This window comes from Harmonia axyridis, chromosome 1, assembly GCF_914767665.1.
Source record: "Harmonia axyridis chromosome 1, icHarAxyr1.1, whole genome shotgun sequence".
Taxonomy (NCBI): domain Eukaryota; kingdom Metazoa; phylum Arthropoda; class Insecta; order Coleoptera; family Coccinellidae; genus Harmonia; species Harmonia axyridis.
Genome location: NC_059501.1, coordinates 83,806,667 through 83,831,255, shown reverse-complemented (window position 1 = coordinate 83,831,255; position 24,589 = coordinate 83,806,667). Strand labels below are relative to the sequence as shown.

The 24,589-nt window shown below is 38.0% G+C and overlaps 1 protein-coding gene across 2 annotated transcripts in view; it reads left to right on the top strand.

The window, feature by feature from the left end:
- Positions 1 to 24,589, top strand: part of LOC123688615 (protein Wnt-5b-like) — a 77,137-nt gene that overhangs the window by 8,762 nt on the left and 43,786 nt on the right. The window contains exons 1-2 of one of the 2 annotated variants that reach the window (XM_045627215.1): positions 8,834 to 8,900; positions 11,555 to 11,695. In XM_045627215.1, the coding sequence (XP_045483171.1) occupies positions 11,559 to 11,695 (137 nt within the window). In that variant the 5' untranslated portion in view covers positions 8,834 to 8,900; positions 11,555 to 11,558. Of the gene's footprint in view, positions 1 to 8,833; positions 8,901 to 11,554; positions 11,696 to 24,589 lie in introns of those variants that run through there. The other variant, XM_045627214.1, reaches the window with a different exon arrangement.

Here is a 24,589-nt window from a genome sequence, read left to right as displayed (position 1 = left end):
AAATATCAAAATTTACCATATTTTTTTCAATCTGCCAATAACATCATCACCTCGAAATTCTCATTCAACTATTTTGGAACTCATCTCTAAACGTTTTTGCCATCGCATGGTTATTTTCGTTTGTTAGTTCAGAAAACAAAATTTTTATATAAGTTTAACAAAATTCATGACACCTTTTAACAGAATTTTAAATATCAACGAAACAAACCCGCGTAATGCAGCCTTATTATGTTTCACCCAGTGTAGTCAAACAAGCCCAAACAGAAAAGAAATCCATTCTAACATTCTCTATTCATTAAGCCATCTTTCAAGGAAATGAGCTATAGATCTTCTCATCTAGCGTTAGATCGTAACTTATAAATTTGAAGTTTTATGAATTATATCGGTCTTTTCAGTTTGTTAGTTTTGAATTAATTAGTATAATTCTCCTCTAATCATGTGGGAAGTGAGCTTTCCGCAAGCCAATTGATTGTGGGAAGTCAAAAGATGAAAATAAAGGAAGAATTGATGGATTATTTATCGTTATAACCGTTATTATGTGTTTTGATAGAACAATTAAAAAGATTACACTGGCAGACTCGTTTTTGGTACGTTATATTCGTATTATATTCAGGTGAGACTTTGGGTGTTGATATAAAACATCAATTTCACATGGTCATGAAAATTCTTATCGGAAAACCCTTCAGAATAACTATTCCAAGATTCGTGTGGATAGCATATAGAGTAGTAAACATAGATAGAGGAAGTATACGCAATTTTCACATGTCCCCAACATGGTAAGATTAGGTTGTCGGGTTGTGATATATTTTCAAATCCACAATTTTACTATATCATTATGAATGTAACTGGTGTTTTTTTTCGAGGTATATAACTTTAAGTTGGCATTACTGCTCAAGATGTCGACCGATTTAACAGCTGTCAAGTGATTTACTTTCAGTTTGGTTTGGGAATTCATCATGAATAGACTCACGCCTGAACAACGCTTGCAAATAGTGCAATTTCATTTGGTTCTGTGCGGAATACGTATCGCGCACAACGTCAATTTTATTTTGTTTAGTGATGAAGCTACGTCAACAAATAAAACTGCCGCATTTGGAGTGAAGCTAATCCTCGAGTGTATGTCGAAACACCGTTACATCCAGAAAAACTGACTGTTTGGTGCGCTTTATGGGCTGGTGGAATCATTGGTCCGTACTTCTTCAAAAACGATGATGGCCAGAACGTTACAGTCAATGGTGATCGGTATAGAGCCATGATTACTAACTTTTTCATTCCTGAATTGAACAACCATGATGTCCAGGAGCTGTGGTTCCAACAAGACGGCGCAACATGTCACACAACTCGTGCCACAATCGATTTATTGAAAGACACGTTTGGTGACCGCCTAATTTCACGTTTTGGACCTGTGAATTGGCCTCCAAGATCTTGTGATTTAACACCGCTGGACTACTTTCTATGGGGCTATGTAAAGTCATTGTCTATGCGGATAAGCCACAAACCCTTTTGAAGACAACATTCGCCGTGTTATTGCCGATATACGGTCACAAATGTTGGAAAAAGTCATCGAAAATTGGACGTCCAGATTGGACTACATCCGAGCCAGCCTTGACGGTCATATGCCAGAAATCATATTTAAAATGTAATGCCACAAGATTATCTTGCGGATAAATAAAATTCATGTCAATCGAATAATTCATCGTTGTTTTATTGCAATTTAAAGTTCTATAGCTCTAAAAAAAACACCCTTCAGAATAGCAAACCAATCTTCGTGCAAAATATCATATCAACATCGACATCAGAAGCATAGAAAATGCAAACAGCATATCGAAAATGATGTGGCAAGCACTGAATTGAAGTGAAAACAAATCTTCTTACTAAGTTTTTTCATATACCCCAATCGAATTACCAGAAGAATATTCCAGAAAAGCCATTCAAGTGCTAATCGTGATAACCACAAAAGTCTTCCATTAGTTATACCTCCAAATTTATTGACGTAACAGCTTGTAGATAATGGAATCCCGAGGACTTATACAGATCTTAAATTGCCTATTAATTTGAAATGAACGGCCTAAGAAAGTGGGCGAATACTTTTAGAGTCCCCTTTGATATCTTCCGTCACAAAGAAAGTGGAAATTTGTAATTCAATCGTCTTCAATTCACACTCGTTTAACAGTTATTTCCTTAGAACGGCAGTAATTCAAGAACTTGAAGATCTGGCACACAATTCACGGCACAATTCTTCTCGAGAATCTCCACAAGGTGGCAGATCCGACAGATGGCGACTTCAGGTGTCTAATTTATTTAATGGGTTCCGATTTATCGATATTTCCATAATAACACTCAAATTGATTTCGTTTTAATGGAGCTACAATCTCTGAAATTCATTGCTTTATCAGTTGGTGATAAATCAACAAATTAGCAATTTACAAACTCGCTCCTGCACGTCTATAATACTTAATTATACTGAAAGACACAGAAAATTATCTGCCAATGGTTGTGGCACCATCTTTCTTCGTCCTTCCATCTTGAAGAGTCAACACTCCACAGTGTGTTATTTTCGGTCTTCAACACTATCCCAAGCCTTAATACAGGGTTAACCTTTTTGAGGCTCCGAAGCACAATTTCATCTAGAATTTCGATAAAACTTTCATTTCAATTGGACCTTGCCATGTGTAGAATACAACATTTAAAGTTCCTCCACGTGATCTCTTATGGGCAAATCTCACCAATACTTGACGGATGTTGGTTTTCAGATCGCCAATAGTCTGAGATTATCTGCATCAACTCGATCCTTCGCATAAACCAAAAAAAAATCTGGGGGTGATGAATCACAAGATCTTGGTGGCAATAACATCAATATTAGAAAAGAGACACCAATCGTTGATGGTGTTCACGGCTTGGCTTGAATTTCAAGCTACTTGGCTTGAGCTTGACATGAAATCAAGTCAAGCTCGAGTCAAGTAATAGTTTTTCAATCCCACGTCAAGTATTTATTCATCAAGTACTTGAATCATGAAGCTACTTGATCTCAGCAGTTATTGTGTAGTGTCACATCAATAAAAAAAAATTATGAAATGACAAAGAACCTTGCAAAAAACACTTTTTTTCATTAAACTTATTGTATAAAAGAACCGAAAATATCAACTGAATCAAATCACTATAAATCATAAAATCCAAAATAGTAGTTCTCAATATTGAGAAACCTCCAGGACTTGTTTGATTTCATAATTTTTCATGAGGCATCTTATAAATTTGTCGCCTCACCTTTTGCAGGTTTTTTTGTAACTGTAAGAGCAGTCTGGAAAATTGTCTTTCAACAGGAGCGTAAGATGCAGGCATTGATAAAAAAATCCTTGGCCATTTTGGCCAAGTTTGGAAAGATATTTCTGAATCTACCAAAAGTCTGTGATTTTTCACGAGCTTGATTTTCAAGTCAAGTAGTTGATTAAAATGTCAAGCTACTTGGCTTGATGAATCCCTACTTATCATCAGTCCAAAGTATAATGCAGCATTGAGTTACAATATACGGCCTAAAAATCTCCATATTATCGCAGTTGTAATTGAATTGTGAGGTGAAAAACCCTACATCTACCGTTGTAGGTATTGACTCGGCTGATTTTTTTTCATGATATCTCTTACTCTCGGTCTGAAGATTTTAGAAGGAACCGACCCAATTTCAAAGTTACCTTTTCGTTGGGAATGCCATATCCGAATGCCACAGCTACAAATTATGCATCGTATTAATTTCCATTTTTACTACTTGATATAAATGCCACATCCACTTATTGCAGGCGTGTACATACAGACCACCTGCAAAAAACGAAGTTGTGAGAGTTTTTATTAATAACGAAATATTTACCTCGTTTATTACCCATAATGAGTTCTGTCCGATTTCATGGCGGTGTATTTTATGTGTTGCAAATACTATTGTGAAATATCGCTTGTAGTTCTGTCAATGGAGTCGAGATGCAATCTCAAGATAAGGCCATGAAGCTGCTATGGATGTTGGCTGCGTTAAGAGGAAATATAAACTGTTTTTGAAATCTATTGGGACTTAAGTCTATTCATGTTGGAATAAACACCATCGAATGGTTACTCAATAGCTGTTTCAAATGGAAATCCAGTTGATATAGGTATACCTCAGGGGAATATTATGGGACCGTTTATTTTTATATTAGAACTGCATATACGACATACAGAAGCTATAAGTGGTGGCTCATTGAATGGTGCTTTGAAAAGAGCACGTTAACCATTTCTGTTCGAATATAGTATAATTTAGAGATTTGAAAATAATAGAAAATGATACATTTTTTATGTCAGTATCTGAAAAATAGTATGTTGTTTTATGAATAGTAACAGTTTTTGCGCATATCATGCCGAATCTTTTGTTTAGAATGCAAGTAGATGATAACAGAGAAAGGCGATACTTCAAAGCAGTCATAGCAAAACAATAAAATAAAAATAATTCAAGATCCCCAGTAGCAATATTGCAGCTGCATCGTATTTCCTTTTGTCGGCTTACTTTTTTTTTGCACCGGATAAAGGCTACTTCGAATCTGCTACTTCATGCTGATTCCTAGGAGTCTTTCGTATCAGTTTAAGGTAATTATTTCTACTTATCTTCACGAATGTGTGTTGAGTTGAGCGCTGGCTGTATTCGTCATGGTAATTAAAATCTGGTGTATGAAAACTGCTGGACATTAGTGAGAGATTAGCTGTGCATTAAAAACGGTTAAAATTCGTATTTTACGATGTCGGATTAGCAGATAAAACCTTGAAGAATGTGAGGAATTACAGTAATGATATTTAATGTGGATGACAAACGCTGAAGGGTTTTACGAAAAGATTTATTATTTCTTAAGAAAGATCTCTAGTTAAAAGTTGGGAGCTTTTGAGCACTTGTTCATGCATCTGCCAATTGCACTCTTAGAGAGCAAGGAACTGCGAATAGGTGTACAACTTTGCTTTCGACGTTTTGCAATAAATGGCTGTAGCGGTAAGTGGTAGTCGAAATAAATATATCGTAGAGGTCATACGATACGCTGAGGTGTTTGTGAACATAACTCCATCGAAATATTAGTCGATTTGTGTCTGCATCATAAAGTTATTCTCGATTAAAAATGTCACATAACGGCCAAATTCTCGTCATTCGCGGAAGGTTTTTATATTCTGCTTCAATATGAAGAAATCTGCGACTGAGGCTCATCGAATGCTCTCAAATACCTATGGCGAGGCCGCTATCCTTGAAACAACGTGCCGAGAGTGGTCTCAACGCTTCAAGAACGGTGATTTGGACCTTAAAGACCAGCAAGATGCAGAATTGGAGGCATAACTTGATCAAGACTAGTGTCAAACGCAACAGGAATTGGCAGGATCACTGGGAGTGACGTAACAAGCCATTTCATGATGCCTGAAAGTCATGGGAATTATTCAGAAACAAGGAAATTGGGTGCCGTACGAGTTGAAGCCGATATATGTTGGACGGCTTGTGAACAGCTGTTTGAAAGGCAAGAACGGAAGGGATGTCTGCATTACATTGTGACTGGGTCATGGGGATTTCATGGCCATGCACGTCGACGGCCAAACTGAATATTCACGGTTCCAAAGTCATGCTCAGTATTTGGTGGGACCAGCTCGGCGTAGTTTATTATGAGTTATTAAAACCAACTGCAACAATCACAGGCGACCGTTATCTAATGCAATTAATGTGTTTGAGCCGATCATTGAAAGACAAACAGCCACAATACAACGAGAGACAATATAAAGTGATTTAACAGCATAAAAATGCTCGACTAGAAACGTTGAAATGGGAAGTCCTACCCCACCTGCCTTATTCTCCAGACGTTGATCCCTCAGACTATCACTTGTTTCGATCAATGGCGCACGACCCGGCTGACCAACACTTCCGGTCTTATGAAGAAGTAAAAAATTGCATAGAATCGTGGATCGCTTCAAAAAAGGACCAGTTTTTTCAACGCGGGATTCGTACGCTGCCCGAAAGATGAGGGAAAAAAGTGATGGACAATACTGTGAATCATAAATGTATAACCAGTTTTTTTCAATGAAGCTTCGAATTTCGAAAAAAAACGGTGGAAGCAAAGTTGTACGCCTTTGTAAGTATAATTCAAAGTAGGCTCAAAGTGTTAAAAAGTACAAAAGCTGTCCGAAAATTCTGAAATAATGCCGATGTTTTCCTAATTTTTTTTCAATTATCATTTTCGAGTCCAATGTTCGAATGGTAATAGCACGAACTGCTGGTTCTTCCGGGTAGCACGCCACTGTCTCCGACAACGCTATCATTCAAAACTACATTGTCTTCATTGTTATTGAAGAAATTTTATTATTTCCAGTATCTAACGGCGTTTTATGTCGTCACGACAGGTATCTGGAAAATTTACATGGCAGGGTTGAACAAGTTGTTTATATTTTCATTACAGTCTCCACTGGATGGAAGATACCTACTACTAACCAGGGAATTTTTATTTTTCAACATTCCGAGAACTAGGGACATGTTAGAAATGTTCAAAGTGTGCTGTGTGAATTTATGGTTGTCTTTTTCGTTTGGTACATCTATGGGTTAGTCTTTTGTTGGATAAATATTCAATAAATGTCTTTGATATTAAAAATTTGTGTATGGATTCACATAAAAGAACAGAGATTTATACCCAACTATGTCAGAATAAGTAAGATTTACTGGTGCTTTGTCAATTTATGTCAAGTTGCAAAATATACTATTCTCCATTGCAGTATCGTAATGAGTTCATTACAGTACTAAAAACAGTGCTGTAATGAACTCATTTCAGCATTGTTTTCAGTTATATTTTTCGTTTTGTGGTTGTCTATACTGACTTTCGATCCTATCAAATTTCAACATACGTCAATTGTGTCAATATAATATAATTTGGATATAGTGAAATGATTTGCAACATTATTCGCAGTTTCTCTTAATTTTGGTGGTGTTAAATCGATTTCGTCAGACAAAATTCACGAATTTAATGCGTAGTAAATTATTTCGAAATTCGAAACGTGCAATTCAAATTTCTCAATTTTCGTAACAGTCACACCAACTGCCAAAATGCAATACAAAAATCACTAGGATGTATAATCTGAATTTTTCATTGAATGTCAACAATATTTCACAAAATAGAGAAAATATCGAAAACTCGCTCCTTTTCCGCTCATTTTCGAATTTCGCATTCGTGTTGGAATAGGAGCCCATTCTGCAACTTGTTTTAGAATATACTATAAATCACCACGATAAAAGTTTTATGAAATCTTCCATAGGTATGTTGGCTGCCGATAATAAAATGGTATAGGATTACAATTTGACCAGGAAGATTATTCTGCATTTGAAATGAGGTCTATAATTTTCTTGAGCGGTCATTTCCTGAACAAAATCATCGCTCATTTCGTTATTATGTCTGTAATTTTTTATTTTAGAGCCGGGAATATTCGACTCACTGATGATGAATCCATCCTATTGGCGCTTGAATGAACAAGCATATGAAATCACAGATTTAAAACATCGGGTGATCATAAAGGATAGTTTTTCTAACTTCATGATAAAACCCATGTCTTGAATTATTTATGTTTCAAAAGTTTCAGCACAAATTTCAACTGTATGAAAAAAAATCAAATTCAAAATGTCCAGTCGGCTTTGAAAAGCCTATTCATCAATTTTCAATTTCAATGAGGGTTCAGTTTACGGAATCGATTGCGTTGTAATAGCTTATAAATTGGAGCTTAGAAAAAGTGTTTCTCTAATTCTGTGGTTATTCCGTTCATTCTTCCACATCTTGTAGAACAATATCGTGCGAGAATATATCAGAAACGCACAGTTTTCATGGTTATATTTTATTATTCTATGTTGGTACTCCGAACTTTCCGCCACGGCTTTATCTGTCAATTCATCAATTTGCCTTAAAGAAATCAGTTCTGCCAACCAACATTTTTCAATGCAAAAATCACTAAATTATATTTATGGAAATATTTCATTAATTTCAATGGAAATGCAATGAATTAGAGAAAATAATGAATAATACTCGTACAGAAGGCTCATTCTACCACTCGTTCATTCCAAAACTCGCCACTTCGTGGCTCGTTTTTGAATTTTGAACTCGTGGAAGAATATCAATGCCTTCTGCACTTGTATTATAAATAACTATTATAATTTAGTTGGGCAGATACCTAAAGCTCATTATTGAAAATCAATATAAGTAAACAAAACTACAAAGAAGATGGGTGGATGTTATCCGATAGATGTCAGGTAGAAACTGACTGAGTGAGGCCAGAGATAGATAAATGTAGAAGAGCATGGAGGAGGCTTTCATTCAGGAGTAGATGGTGGATAGCTGAAGAAAAAGAAGAAGATAAAACTTGGGCCGAAACCTCTGATACATACGTTACAGGATCAATCCAGTTGCTCGTCAAATCCCAATCCAAAGTTATCTACTTTACCGACTCATTAACGTCGTTTAGCTCTTCCTGTTACCGTTTTTCACCGCAAATTACCGGCTGAGTCAAAGAGTCCCTTTCACCGACATGGAAACTTACTAAGTCCAATCCAACAAATTATTGATCACGTAATTATGACAGCGGTAAAATGAAAAGCGGATAGTCTAATTGATCCCGAAGTCAGCTGATAAACTATCCCAACCGGATAATGACTCCAAACTCGTCACATGACGTTCAAGATGTCGAACGACCGCTCGAAAGAACTACGGTAGGTCCACAGGTGTCCCCGTAGCTGCGTACCTAAAAATCGCGTTTATTTATACGCGACCGACAGGCGATTTCCGGCTAATTATCCGTTCTCGACTTTCTTCGCGAAGTTAGCCTCGGCCGAAATGTCACGTGTGCGAACCGACAACAGGTGGCGGGCCCAGAGGTCCTGCTGCGAGGTAATTGGGCCTCGATTCTGGTTTATTATTATCGGTTGATGTCGTTGGTATTCTCTGTGTGTGTATGTGTGTTTTTTTATGAGTGACGTCACGTAAGTGTGACGAATGTCTGATCTTTCGCTTGGGAATTTTCTCGAATTTGGGTCATTGAAGTGAATGGAGTTTGCGTTTCAATATTTTTGAGATTAAATGTGAAAACATTATGTTTTAAATATGAGTTATGTACTGTCTAGCTAAATAAAGACATCATAGAGTGAAAATCTGAAGTCAAATAACACTTAATAGTGAGCTTCTGTGGAAGGAGCACATTGAGGTTATGGCCTACAAAGCAATAATAATAATAATAATAATAAAGGTTTTGATGGCGTGCAGAAGTTTGTCTGGGGCTTGGGGGATGTTACCCAAAAATACTTCGATAGATTACGTCATGATTGTGAGGCCTATACTAACCTATGGCGTATGCCAAGCATGGGCGTGGGCATGCCAGAGCAAGTTAGAATAGCACTAGAAAAGCCCTTGATACAATGCAAAGGTTAGCCTGTGTTTGTATCATTGGAGCTATGAAAACGTGCCTAACTAGGGCATTGGATACTTTTACAGATCTCGCACCTCTACATCTTGTGATAGATAGAGTAGCATATGAGGCCACTTTAAGACTATCTAGGAAAGGTACCGGCAATGAGGAAATGAAGAATCAGAGAGCCTGGTCTTCCCTGACTAATTACATACCATCAGCTAACCTTTTCAGTCACGACATGATAAAGAAAATTAGAATCAAGAAAACCTTCATTACATTACGATACTAAGTATAAAAAAATATTGGGAAAACGAGAATACAACCCCAGTTCTCAAAAAGAATACCATTAAATGGTTCACAGATGGTTCCAAAGAAACGATAGGGACTGGCGCTGGAGTATTCAGAACTGGCACCAAATGTAAATACAATATCGTTGTATGTGTAGAAATTAACCTATCAAAAAACCATCAGAAATGTGACATAGCGATACATTATGATAGTCAGGCTGCAATCAAAGCACTGAGCTCACATATCATCGATTCTAAGATGGTATTGGAGTGTCGAAGAAAACTCAATGAAATAAACAAAAATAACAAGGTCTTTTCAGTCTGGGTTCTCGGTCGCTCGGGAATCGAAGAAAAAGAAAAGGCCAACGCTCTCGCCAGAAAACAAGCATAAACTCTTTTCATCGGCTCGTAACCTACCTTTCTGTACTACAATATACCTACAAGAAAGAGTTTCAGGAGAAGGAAAAAATCGAAAGGAAAACACTCTGGTAGAATCTTCCTGGTTTGCATCATCCTAAAATCCAGCTTTGATACTGCGAGATCCAAGAAGTATCTGGATCTTAGCAAGAATATACTAGACCTTCTCACTGGATTCCTCACAGGGCATTGTCGCCTTAGGAAACACCTCATGATAAGAGGTGTAGCAGAAAATGGCGAGTGCAGAGGAGAAAGAACCTCCAGATCACCTGGTGACGAAATGCCTCGCCATCACTAGCCAACGCAAAATCTGCTTTGGACAAGAAATTTGTAGAAGTCAGGAAGTAGCCTCCCTAAATACATCCCAGATAGTGGAGTTCATAAGAACTCTGGAACTGGAAGGCGAGCTTTAGATCACGTTATGGCGAGAAAAGCTCTGATGGGGGCACAATAGACCATTAGGTCATAGTGAAACGGAACCTCCTTAATTAAATCTTAATCTTATGTACTTTCTGAAGTAATGATTCGAATGAGCATAACTTCTGAAGTCCTTTTTTTCCTTTTTTAGCCATTGTTGTTCCACTCCTGGACATAGGGCCCCTTTAAATCATTCCACTTCTTGAATTGATGAGTTAATCTCTGAATTAATGTTTAAACTATAGATACCCTATAAATGAATGTATCAAATATGGACAAATCTCTGAATTTATCTACTCTCTAAAATAATGTTTGAAAAATGGAGAAGCCTCTGAATTAATGTTTGGAAGCGTTCATTATTTCATGCGCCAGTTCTCCTCTTGGTGACTGAAAAACAACAGGAATGCAGCATTTCTAAAGCATTTTTTATGTTGGCTTGCAATAACGAGGCCAGGTGATCAAGAGCTTATTTCTCCTCCCGTTCAATCCCATTAGGTGCTTCCTGAGGCGACAGAGCCGTTCAAGAGAACCAGTGAGGAGGTCAAGTATGTTCTTAATGAGATCAAAATACTTTTTGGAGTGATCCATCCTTCGGTTCCGCTAGTGTATTTATCTTTGCCCTGCCATTAAGACAACATACTTTTCACCAATTCCATTAATTAATGCAGAATCATTGTGCACAATCTGAACTGTGAGAAATGATTCTTTTTAACCGTAGAGTATGATATTACATGGTTCTGCAGAACATGAAGGCGATATTTCATATTAGTCGTGAAAACAATTTTTTTCTGCAAAAAACGATCTGAGTTATATTTTAAGCAATATTTCAGTACGCCCCTGTACCAAACCATAAAGCAAAACCGACCTCCAACCTTTCTTCCCACCGGCTCGCCCGATCAACCGTAGGCAGGTCACGCAGTATCGATTCCCGACCGTTTAACTCCAAAACGTCCACCATCCACAGATTATAAACGATATTAATTACATTTTCAATCTCTTCTTCTTCTTCTTTCCAGCACGATGCGATTCGGCGGAGGGACGATCCGGACCAGACCCGCCGCCACTGACCTGACGCAGTTCTTCTTCTTCGTCGTGACGGCCGTCTTCATAAATTCAACGGGAGCTGCACGGAGATCGAGGATGAACGGCACATGGCTGTGAGTTGGTTTTTTTTTTAATGTTGGGTATTTAATGATAGCCTGACGATGTGATCATGGCTTAATTTCGGGTGTGGATCATGTTGATATGTGGGTGATTTGTGGGTTTTCTTGGTGGGCTTGCGGGTGAAGATTTGGTTTGTATCAGTAGAAGCAGAAAGATTGGGTTTAGAGCAGTTTTGTCTGCAGAAAAGACTGTCAAATATTTGCGAAGAATCTATGGTTGACAGTATTTTTTTCAGATCATATCGACTAAAAGCACCTGGACGTCAGACTTACGTAATTGCGTCATATATAAAGCTGAAAGATTATGTATGCAATGCCCTGAATAGGGTCAGTGGCCTTTGAAATATTTAGATGATTGCTGCTTTAGCAGTTGTTGATACAGTTGCTTGAAATTCATATCAGTATGAAAGCTGAAGATGTTATGTTTTTTGGATGACTACCAAAAATGTTTGCCAAAATGACAGGCACTTTGCATAATGGAAATCCCACGCTAGGTTCCCCCAAAGTTGACAAGTTATAGGGTCGGTTTACGTCAGAAGAATAAAAGCTGAAATGCTCATATATTGCTTGAACAATTTTTAGAATATGTTGTCTCAATTAACAAAAACGTTGGATATTAGAAACCCCAAGCCAGACACAATTTAAAAGTAATAAAATTCAAGTATACTGACATCATAACTAATGAGGCTGAAATAATAGTACATTATTCAACGAGCAGTAATGTAGGTCATAACTCACGCAGATGAAGTTTGCAGCACGAGCCGCAGGCGAGTGCTGTAATTCATCAAGTGAGTTATGACCATTACCGCAAGTTGAATAATATACTTCATTTCACAAATATCCAAACATTCCTGTGTTCAATTCTAGTTCATTTTAGCCTTCATCGTATCTTTCAAACTACAATCAATGACTCTAAGTAGCATTAGGCTATTTTCTCATGATATTTAGAGCATCTGGAAAAAATTACCTCCAACGAAATTAGTCTAGCAATCTTGATTACCAAAGTTTGATGATATTATGTACCGCTTCTCTGAACAACGCCTGGACCTAATCTGAAAAAATACGTTTTTTCTAAAGATTTCGACTTAATTCGTCAACCTTCGGCCCGAAACCCTTCTGTGGCGTAGACAAATGTATCTACAAGAAAGAGTTTCAGGTTTGGATCACTGCAAAAAGTTTCTTCGAAAGTTTGACACTGCGAGATCCAAGAAGTATCTGGATCTTAGAAAGAATATACAACACCTCCTCACTGTATTCTTCACAGGGCAGTGTCGCCTTAGGAAACACCTCATGAAAATGGGTCTAACAGAAAATGACTAGTGCAGATTCTGTGGGGAGGAGGAAGAAACTCCGGATCACCTGATGACGGAATGCCCCGCCATCACTAGTCAACGCAAAATCTGCTTTGGAAACAAGAATTGTAGAAGTGAGGAATTAGCCTCCTTGAAGCTATCCCAGATACTGGAGTTCACTAGAACTCTGGAACTGGAAGGCAAGCTGTAGATCACGTTATGGAGAGAATAGCTCTGATGGGGTCACAATAGACCATTAGGTCGCAGTGTAACAGAACCTCCTTTATTGAATCTTATTTCTCTACAGTGATACATGTACTACGCTCCTCTAACTTCACAATACCTTTTCTGTAGAAGAAAAACCTCGGCAATCAGTTGTCATTAGAGCTAAATTTCTTTCCTTGGATAATTCTTTTGAGGTCTGCAAAGAGTCAGTAATCATTGGTGGCTAGATCTGGAGGATGAGCTAGTTGGTAAAACAGTTAAAAGCGCAATTCATTCAATTTAACCATGGTTTTTAACTATTTGTGACAAGGAACATTGTCTTGGTGAAAGTAAATTTTTTCATTTACATTTGAGGGCGTTTTAATGTCTGCACTCACCGAGGCACTCACTTATAATGTTATGTGGTATTTACCGTTGATGGTTCTACCTTTGTCAAGATAATCAATGAACAATAAACCATGCACGCTCCATAATACGGATTCTGTAACCTTATCAACTGATTTTTGAGATATGGGTCGCTTTTTTCTTTCGCCAACTGCTTTTCGTTCAGCTGACGCTCTCTTTAACTCAAGATTATTGTGAGAAAACCATAATTCATCCACTATCTCATATCGATCCAAAAATCCTATTTTCAAACATTAACACATGTAACGTCAACTAACCTTCAATATCTTCATCTACGCTAGGACCGAGACTTATTTAGTGAATTTTTAGCACACTGCTCGTTATCTAGAGAAACAACCATGGAAAATCTCCTAACTAAACATTATTACTCTTTTCCAATTCCTCAAAACAAACTGATACACATAAAATCCTCATAAGATGTAGGTAATTGCAAAGATGCACTCTCTGTGAAGGACATTAAAGATTCCACAAAGTTCAAACAGCTGTTGTCACGTTAGATCAATCATTCTCAACGCTGGGAATGGATATCGAAATGTCCGGTGAACCATAATGGACGTGTACCTGTCAACGACGATAAAAAACTACTTAGAAACGATCCCAATTAAATTAACCGATGAAAATGTGCCAGGTTTTAATTTCGAGAACATGCAGGCATGGTGATTTCTCATTTCGTCTCAATGCAGTTCATCTTTTGTGTTAGGAAAGGAACGGGCAAAGAGTTAGGAATCCTAGATAGGATAAGGTAAGAAGGGGTATTCTGTGAAGTATTGGAGAAAGTGAAGAAAGCATTTGGTTTCCGCTAATATGTCCATACAAGTCTTTCTAGGTTTCCTGAACCTGTTCTTGTGGGTGTATCATCTAATGTTTTCGTCTAGAACTGAATAATGCTTCTTCAAAGATTTATTGGTTGGTGCTTTACTTGTGAATCTTATTCATAATAATTTCATAGTCATAAGAAAATTTTTATTTAAATTACTTATCTTCGCTATTTGGACTGCATAACTGTTAAGGTTTTGCCAATTTTTTACGTGCTAATTGTTACATACTATCTGCTCTATATTCCTTCATAAAACCGGTCAGCCAAGCCGTGTGCCATTGATCGAAACAAGTGATAGTCCGAGAGAGCAACGTCTGGAGAATACAGCGGAAGGGTAGGACCACATTATCATGTCTCTCGTTGAATTGCAGTCGTTAGTTTCAATGCTCGGCTCAAACGCATCTATTGTGTTCGATAACGATGATTGTTTCAGTCGGTTTTAACAACTCAAAATACACTACCTTGGAATCGTGAATATTCGGTTTGGCCGTCCACGTGGAAGCATGGCCGGGATATCCTAATGATTTCTGCGCTTGGGATTATCGTAATGAACATATTTTTCGTCTCCAATCACAATGCAATCCAGAAATTCCTTTCGTCCTTGCCTTGCCAGCAGCTGTTCACAAGCAAACAAACGCCGTTCAACATCTCTCGGCTTCATCTCGTACGGCACTCAATTTCCTTGTTTATGAATCATTCCCATGACTTTCAGGCGTTTTGAAATGGCTTGTTGCGTCACCTCCAATGATCCTGCCAATTCTTGTTGCGTTTGACACAAATTTTGATCAAGTAATGCCTCCAATTCTGCATCTTCGAAAACCTTCTCTCTGGTATTCGACGTAAAAATCATCGTTCTTGAAGCGTTGAAACCACTCTCGGCACGTTCTTTTACTAATAGCGACTTCACCATAGGTATTTGAGAGCATTCGATGAGCCTCAGCCGGAGATTTCTTTATATTAAAGCAGAAAACTGAAACCTTCCGCAAATGACGAGAATTTGGCTCGTAAGCTGGCATTTTTAATCAAGAATAACTTTATGATGCAGACACAAATCGACTAATTTTTCGATGGCGTTATGTTAACAAATACCAAGCTCATTGTATGTCATCTACGATCTATTTATTAAGACTAAAACTCACCGCTACAGCTATCTATTTCAAAACGGCGGAAGCAAAGTTGGACACATAACATAATGAAAAAAACTTATGACACCTGTCTACAAGAGTCTTTGAAGCACTTACTAATTGCTAGTGATTCAGGTTGATTCACTCGTACCATGAAGTATGCAGGTACTATTCAATACTAAAAACGAATGTAATTTTTTTCAAATCTGAATGCTCAGATTCAAAAACATCCAACTATGTCTTTATTTAAAGCTTAAAACAACAATTCCAATGGCTCTACTGTATTGTTGACTTCCACAACCATCCAAGACTTAAAACCGCTAATGTTCTACAATTTATGAAGAAGCTTCAGGTAATTTTCCTCCATAATCATAAAAAAAAATACGAAAACAGGCTGAAACAGAAGCCAGAACTCGTAAGAGATAATCTACTCGATTATCCGCCTCTTCAGCGTTCCAACTGTCTTTTTCAACATTCTGGAAATATCCGGCATACTTACCGCCGTTCTCAGCGCCATCATCAACACCACGGGTTCACAGAACCTGCAGATTTTTCCTCCGAACCTACACCGACACCCGTTTATCTCACAGAACAATCTGCAAAGTTGGCTTTGTACTGAATGCGAGCGGCACTCCGACATATCGGAAGCCGGTTTTTTTCGCTCACCGTGTATCAGATACGGTCGGCCAGGCACTATCTAACGTAATGGGCAACACTTATCCTTGTTAAGTTTCAATAAAACTGCTGCCAACTAATCGGTGAGAGGTGTTGTCCGTTTTCTAGGAAGAAGACCGTCTCCTTTATGGTTGAAGTTGTTTGTACGTAGAAAGAACGTAAACAATGCGTTTGATGAACGAGTGGAGGTCGGTGCTTCTTCTCCACTGTAGATATACGGGGTTTGGTCGGAAGAAACTGATAGAATGCTCGTTGAGCGCCTAAAAAAGTAAGTCCAGGAATGGACTACTTAGATCCGTTCAGGTAATGACATGGTCCAACACTTGCTTTGTATGAAGCGGAAAAACTATTGGTTTACAACTTTTTTTTCGCCGTTTTGCAATAGATGGCTATAGCGGTGTAGTGGTAGTAGAAATAAATAGATTGCAGATGCCATACAATAATAAGCTTAGTTATTCGTAAACATAATGCCATCGAAATATTAGTCGATTTGTGTCTGCATTATGAAGTTATTCTCGATCAAACATGTCAGCTTACGGAATGAATTTTTCCTTAACATCCGTTACCAATACTATCTACTATCACATATATTTCTGCCCCATATTCGTAGACTATATTGGGATGAATATAATTTCTACCCAAACTTATTTCCACTTGCATCTTACTTTCGAGATACTAGAACTTCCAGATTAAAGTCTTGAAAGCCTTTATGGATTATATTTTCCTTCAATCTAATGAAAATGACAAGGGAATTTGGCGTTCGGTATCGTGTTCTAAAGGGTGTTTTTTTAGAGCTATAGAACTTTAAATTGCAATAAAACAACGATGGATTATTCGATTGACATGAATTTTATTTAACCGCAAGATAATCTTGTGGCATTACATTTTCAATATGATTTCTGGCATATGACCGCCACGCCTAGCTCGGATGTATCCAATCTGGACGTCCAATTTTCGATGACTTTTTCCAACATTTGTGGCCGTATATCGGCAATAACACGGCGAATGTTTTCTTCCAAATGGTCAAGGATTTGTGGCTTATCCGCATAGACCAATGACTTTACATAGCCCCATAGAAAGTAGTCTAGTGGTGTTAAATCACAAGATCTTGGAGGCCAATTCAAAGGTCCAAAACGTGAAATTAGGCGGTCACCAAACTTGTCTTTCAATAAATCGATTGTGGCACGAGCTGTGTGGCATGCTGCGCCGTCTTTTTGGAACCACAGCTCCTGGACATCATGGTTGTTCAATTCAGGAATGAAAAAGTTAGTAATTATGGCTCTATACCTATCACCATTAACTGTAACGTTCTGGCCATCATCGTTTTGGAAGAAAAACGGACCAATTATTTCACCAGCCCATAAAGCGCACCAAACAGTCAGTTTTTCTGGATGTAACGGTGTTTCGACATACACTTGAGGATTAGCTTCACTCCAAATGCGGCAGTTTTGTTTTTTGACGTAGCCATGCAACCAGAAGTTCACTTCATCGCTAATGAACGTAGTGCGCGATACGTATTCCGCACGAAACCATTATTTTCGAAATAAAATTGCACGCGTTGTTAAGGCGTGAATCTATTCATGATGAATTGCCAAACCAAACTGAGAATATATCACTTGACAGCTGTTAAATCGGTCGTCATCTTGAACAGTAATGCCAACTTAAAGTTATATTCCTCGAAAAAAAAACACCCTATAGTAATGTTTTCAATAAAATTCTAATCGTTGATCCTTCAAAGAAAGTTCGAGGTTTCAATCTCCCTAAGAAAATTTGATGTAGTTCAAATCGACTTAGGACTGGTCATGGTCGTTGCAATAGTATGCTCTTGAAATGGCATTTTATTGTAAGCCGACTATGTTAGTGTTTTGATTGTAAAATATTTCATATTTATAATAATTTTAGCTGCAAAATATGAGTTTCTAATCTAATTTTCACATGAATATTTTGGCAGGAATTATCATGAAATTTCTAAGGTCCACTTGCCAACTTTCCTTAATATTTTTAAATGAATTGTTGCGTTGCCTGACTAAAGAAACCAAGACAAATGTAAGTAGCGAAGTGTCATTTTTCAGATGCATTCAACGTTAGGAATTATACACTCGACCAGTGACGTCATCGATGACGACATGAAAATTTGAAGCGTTTTTGAGGGGAAACGTCAAAATAGGATGATGTTTGCTTTCTTCTGGACTCAAAATCTTGGACAAAATAGACCTCAATAAACAATAAAACCATGTTACTCAAAAAATCAATTATTGAATTTTCAATTAACCGTCTTATTCACATTCACAAAGACATTCCAGAATCACGTAAACTTCTATTATACCAGTCGACAGAGTTGGTCCTCTTGTAAACACTCTGGGGTAAGTATATCACTCCTCATCGAGTCCAGGAAGAAGGAAGCAGTCACGTGTACTCTTATTCAGTGACACATTCCATACGTCAAGCAGTAAGCACACACATACCAGTCCGCTTCAAGAAGCATTCTCCGATTACCTTTATCCTACGAGATCTATGCGTGCAGTTCTCTAGACATCCTCAGGATATTTCATTACTAATTGAAGTGACCAGTGGCGGCCACAACGGGAAAAGGAATGAGACATTCCCTGATAGATCCTGACGTTTGTTGAGTTATACAAAGTGGCAGGTTTCGTAAAAATGATACGATTAAATGATTGATGTTTTTACTTTATCTCTGGCTATTTTTGTTTCCACCAAAGGATTGAAGACAACAAGTCAATATTTTCTGGAATTCGCAAAACTGCAAAAAAATAACATCATAACCATGATACAGGATGATTCGATAGTCAAGGAGATAACTTTATAAGGCGGTAGTTCTAACGGGTGTTTTTTTTTCTAGGTATATAACTTTAAGTTGGCATTACTGTTCGAGATGGCGACCGATTTAACAGCTATCAAGTGATTTATTCTCAGTTTGGTTTGGCAATTCATCATGAATAGAATCACGCCTGAACAACGCTTGCAAATAGTGCAATTTTATTTCGAAAATAATGGTTCTGAGCGGAATACGTATCGCGCACTACGTCCATTTTATTTTGTTTATCGATGAAGTGCACTTCTGGTTGAATGGCTACGTCAACAAACAAAACTGCCGCATTTGGAGTGAAGCTAATCCTCAAGTGTAACATCCAGAAAAACTGACTGTTTGGTGCGCTTTATGGGCTGGTGGAATCATTGGTCCGTACATCTTCAAAAACGATGATGGCCAGAACGTTACAGTCAATGGTGATCAGTATAGAGCCATGATTACTAACTTTTTCATTCCTGAATTGACAACCATGATGTCCAGGAGCTGTGGTTCCAACAAGACGGCGCAACATGTCACACAGCTCGTGCCACAATCAATTTATTGAAAGACACGTTTGGTGACCGCCTAATTTCACGTTTTGGACTTGTGAATTGGCCTTTAAGATCTTGTGATTTAACACCGCTAGACTACTTTCTGTGGGGCTATGTAAAGCCATTGGTCTATGCGGATAAGCCACAAACCCTTGACCATTTGAAAGACAACATTCGCCGTGTTATTGCCGATATACGGCCACAAATGTTGGAAAAAGTCATCGAAAATTGGACGTCCAGATTGGACTACATCCGAGCCAGCCGTGGCGGTCATATGCCAGAAATCATATTTAAAATGTAATGCCACAAGGTTATCTTGCGGATAAATGAAAGTCATGTCAATCGAATAATCCATCGTTGTTTTATTGAAATTTAAAGTTCTATAGCTCTAAAAAACACACCCCTTACTTGCAAGAACTTCTCATTTTAACTATAACTATCAATTCATGAAGTTATGACCTGTACTTTCGAAATAACCTTATAGTTAACTAAATGATTAGGGCTTCTAGCTAGCCTCAACACTGACATATTCATTACTGACAAAATTGGGAAGTAGAAGATATCAAGAAACCGTAAAACATGAAATACATCTACTCGATTGAATGAAAACCATTGAAAGGAAAACAGATCGCACTGAGTAATAAATAGACATAACAGAAAGAAATAATACTACGCCCCATTTATATTGAAATATTCAACAACTGATTCACAACCACCAACCAGATCGAGATAGAGAAATACAATCACAACATGCTGATCGAATGAATAATATGCACGATAAGAGGATAACAATAGATGTAGATAAGGAAGAATTACGTTATCATTTATATTTGAATGTACAAAGGTACCTACCGATGAATGAATGGGCAGTAGGTCCAGTTGGAAGAACTCAGTATTCTTAAGCGGAGGATCAGGAGTTCCAGACCTGAGTCGGAAAAAAAATGTCTAGTTATGGGCTTACCTCCAACCATTAGCTTTTGAGTAAAAAACAAAATTCAGTGATGTGCCTGAAGGGTCGATAAGATATGATTAGCTTCTTAGAAGTCTCACAGAGGTTTGAGAACGTCAGAATTGAAAGAAAAATAATTATTTCTTCGAACAACAAAGAACGCAGACGATGTTTACTACCAGATGATCAGGATAACACAGGAATAGGGAATTGCGTATACATCCATATAGATACATATCAGAAAAGTGACGGGACGCTACTGACTCTAGTTTCCCTCAACCGTGAACCGCAAAGTTGCAGAATCGGTTGGCAAAAAGACCGAAAAGAACATTCACGTAGACATGCGGTTCAGATTATCGTTTCGGTTTCTTTGATGTCTGTTATGAAACGTGACAGGTGAGCGTTGAAAACGGGCTGATCATCTTGGAAGAAGTTGAAGATTTGATGGGGAACGCACCCACGATCGCTGGAAATGTAATCTACTATATCGTTTATCGGAAATTGATTCGTAGAAATGGAATCGATTATAGGTGGAGTTGTAGCTATTGGAGGCTTTAATTAAAATTCAATTACAATAATGAATATTCAATAAGAAGAGTGATAAAGGTTTTTTTAGAGCTATAGAACTTTAAATGGCAATAAAACAACGACAGATTATTCGATTGATATGATTTTAATTAATCCGCAAGATAATCTTGTGGCATTACATTTTAAATATGATTTCTGGCATATGACCGCCACGGCTGGCTCGGATGTAGTCCAATCTGGACGTCCAATTTTCGATGACTTTTTCCAACATTTGTGGCCGTATATCGGCAATAACACGGCGAATGTTGTCTTCCAAATGGTCAAGGGTTTGTGGCTTATCCGCATAGACCAATGACTTTACATATCCCCACAGAAAGTAGTCTAGCGGTGTTAAATCACAAGATCTTGGAGGCCAATTCATAGGTCCAAAACGTGAAATTAGGCGGTCACCAAACGTTTCTTTCAATAAATCGATTGTGGCACGAGCTGTGTGACATGTTGCGCCGTCTTGTTGGAACCACAGCTCCTGGACATCAGGGTTGTTCAATTCAGGAATGAAAAAGTTAGTAATCATGGCTCTATACCGATCACCATTGACTGTAACGTTCTGGCCATCATCGTTTTTGAAGAAGTACGGACCAATGATTCCACCAGCCCATAAAGCGCACCAAACAGTCAGTTTTTCTGGATGTAACAGTGTTTCGACATACACTTGAGGATTAGCTCCACTCAAAATGCGGCAGTTTTGTTTGTTGAAGTAGCCATTCAACCAGAAGTGCGGTTCATCGCTAAACAAAATAAAATGGACGTAGTGCGCGATACGTATTCCGCACAGAACCATTATTTTCGAGAAATTGCACTATTTACAAGCGTTGTTCAGGCGTGAGTCTATTCATGATAAATTGCCAAACCAAACTGAGAATAAATCACTTGACAGCTGTTAAATCGGTTGCCATCTTGAACAGTAATGCCAACTTAAAGTTATATACCTCGAAAAAAACACCCGTTATTATATACTTGTTATTCTAACTTTCACTATTTTATTATGTGAATAACAATTCTTCAGACTTCTTCTTGAAAAGGTGATATCAATTGGCCACTGAGATCTTGTGATTTAACACCTTTATAATTTTTTCTTTGGATCCTAGTGAACGAAAACGTCTATGCCAAAGCTTCACAATCGATTTGAAACCTTAAAAATGGAATTCGCAAAGTTATCAAGAAGCTACATCCGCAATTGTGTGAATTGGTCATGAAAAGGATCTTGTGCTGCAACTGTGGTCTTGGCAGCCATTTGGCTGATTTAGTTTTCTATATTTCAGGTCATACCTTCCTCTTTACAATGAAATAAACATCCATGGATTTCTATTAAAATATACCTGTTTTTTTTTCATACCTAAATGATAGCTCTTATTGAAAAACACTTAACTATTCTCCTAAAATTTTGGATCTTTCAATACTGACATTGTGGCATTAGTGGTAGAGCAGACCCTTGTTCCAAGGTGTCTGAACCAAGTGCCAATTGTTCATCTGAGAGTTTTCATAATTTGTAACACAGGTGTATGTGTGATGACCAATAAACTGATTTATTATTATTATTATCTAGCATATGCCGCAGGTCTTGGTTGATAGCACAGCGATCGAACTGATTTTAGGTCACCTTTTGCGGTATGAAAGTGCACCTGATACACATAGAGTGCGTTGGAATTCTTATGCGTTCTTTTTGCAGGTGTGCACTTGATGGAGATTGCGTAAAAGGATTGTTGTTATTGAGGGTATTGAGGGGTTTGGTTGATTGCGTTTGCAAATGTCGACTGAGAACCAGTTTCAAGGTCGCTTCGCTTCACGTGGGGTTAACCCGATCTGGGCAAAGATAAGAGGAGTGATGATACTGGTCGGACGCAATAAGTAATATATTTTCTGTAAAATTGCCATTGTTCGTTGCTTGTGTGGTAAGCAGCGCCGTCTTGTTGAAAAAAGTCGTCCATATCAATATTTTCCAATTTCAGCCATAAAAAATCATTAATTCTAGCTCGGTAGCGTGACCATTCACCTCAACGGTTGCACCAGTCTCATTTTTGAAAAAGTAAGGTCCAATCACCACTCTAGCTCTTAAAATCGCACCAAACAGTGACATGTTGAGGATAGAGAGGCTTTTCAACAATTATTCTTGTATTATCTGTGACTCAAATGCGACAATTCTGCTTATAAACGGAACCTTCGAAGTGAAAAAGGCCTCATCACTGAAGAAGGTTTTATGATGAAAATCTGGATCATTTTGATGCATTTCAAGGATATAATCAGCGAAGATACGTCCTAAACTGAACTGTAAAAGCCTTAAGATCTGAGTCTTTATGCAAAATATGATTGACGAGGAACTGACAAATCTGGGTTTTCCTTATCACTAAGAGCCACAGCAGCAATATTCTCAGTTGTTCTTAAGCGACGCACACGGTTCCGATTCTTCACATTACTTACTTGTCCCACCTGCTGAAATTCTTTCACCAGTTTCACTATTGCCGGCCTAGAAGGTGCTTCACGACTACCCAACAGTGCAAAAGATTTGCGAATTGTGACTGTAAAACCTTCACCATTTTTGTAGTGAATTCTAACAATTTCATTGCGTTGTTGGAACGTGTATCGTTTCAATTTAAGGAATGGTATACTTTTTACTTGTCAAATGTTGAAAGGTGACAGCTTCAAAAGTGACATATGCCTAGATAGCGGGCTACTCAAACCTAACTCTCCTATTGGAAAACCTTATTTGTTTCCAGAAGTTTCTTGTTGAGATCAGCGTATCTTGGATGGCCAGATGAAAACCTTCCGTTTCTGGATACATTCCTTCTTATGTCAGCCAATTGCTGGAATGTATTATAACAGCCAGGTATTTCGGAATCTATCATCTAGCCCAGTGGTCGCCAACTCATAGCTAGAGAGCTACCTGTAGCTAAGCCAAGGTGATTTTGGTATCTCGCCACTCATTTCGTATTTTGAATGTACAAACGTTCATAAATCGAATAAGGTCTCTAACAATATTGCTAACTTATGGTAATAATTACAAACAATGTCAGAAATAGCGCAATTTCTGTAAGCTATCATTCGTCAACATCGTCACTAGCCTAGAATCGGTTAAAATATACTTTGAAAGGGATAAATAATACGCAAACATCTATTTGAGAGGCGACATTGCGCCATCTGTATTCTGTATAATCAGTTGGCTGCGTCGAAAAATAAGGAAGTGTGAATAATATTATTATTGTAATGGCAGGCAGTTGTTCCAAGATGAAAACATACCATTTTCAATTGAAATTGGAAGAACCATAGCCTTCTTCAACAGTTGAAGACGGCTGTGGAAGAACAAATCTTCTTCGCCGAAGTTTTTGGCGAGGTTCTTTCCAGCCAAATAAGGTAGGTGCATATGGCCAAACACACCCTCTCACACCATCGTGGAGAGGTGAGTCTGCACAAATTCGGGGATTTTTTATTAATCCACCGATGCCTCGCTAGAGAGTG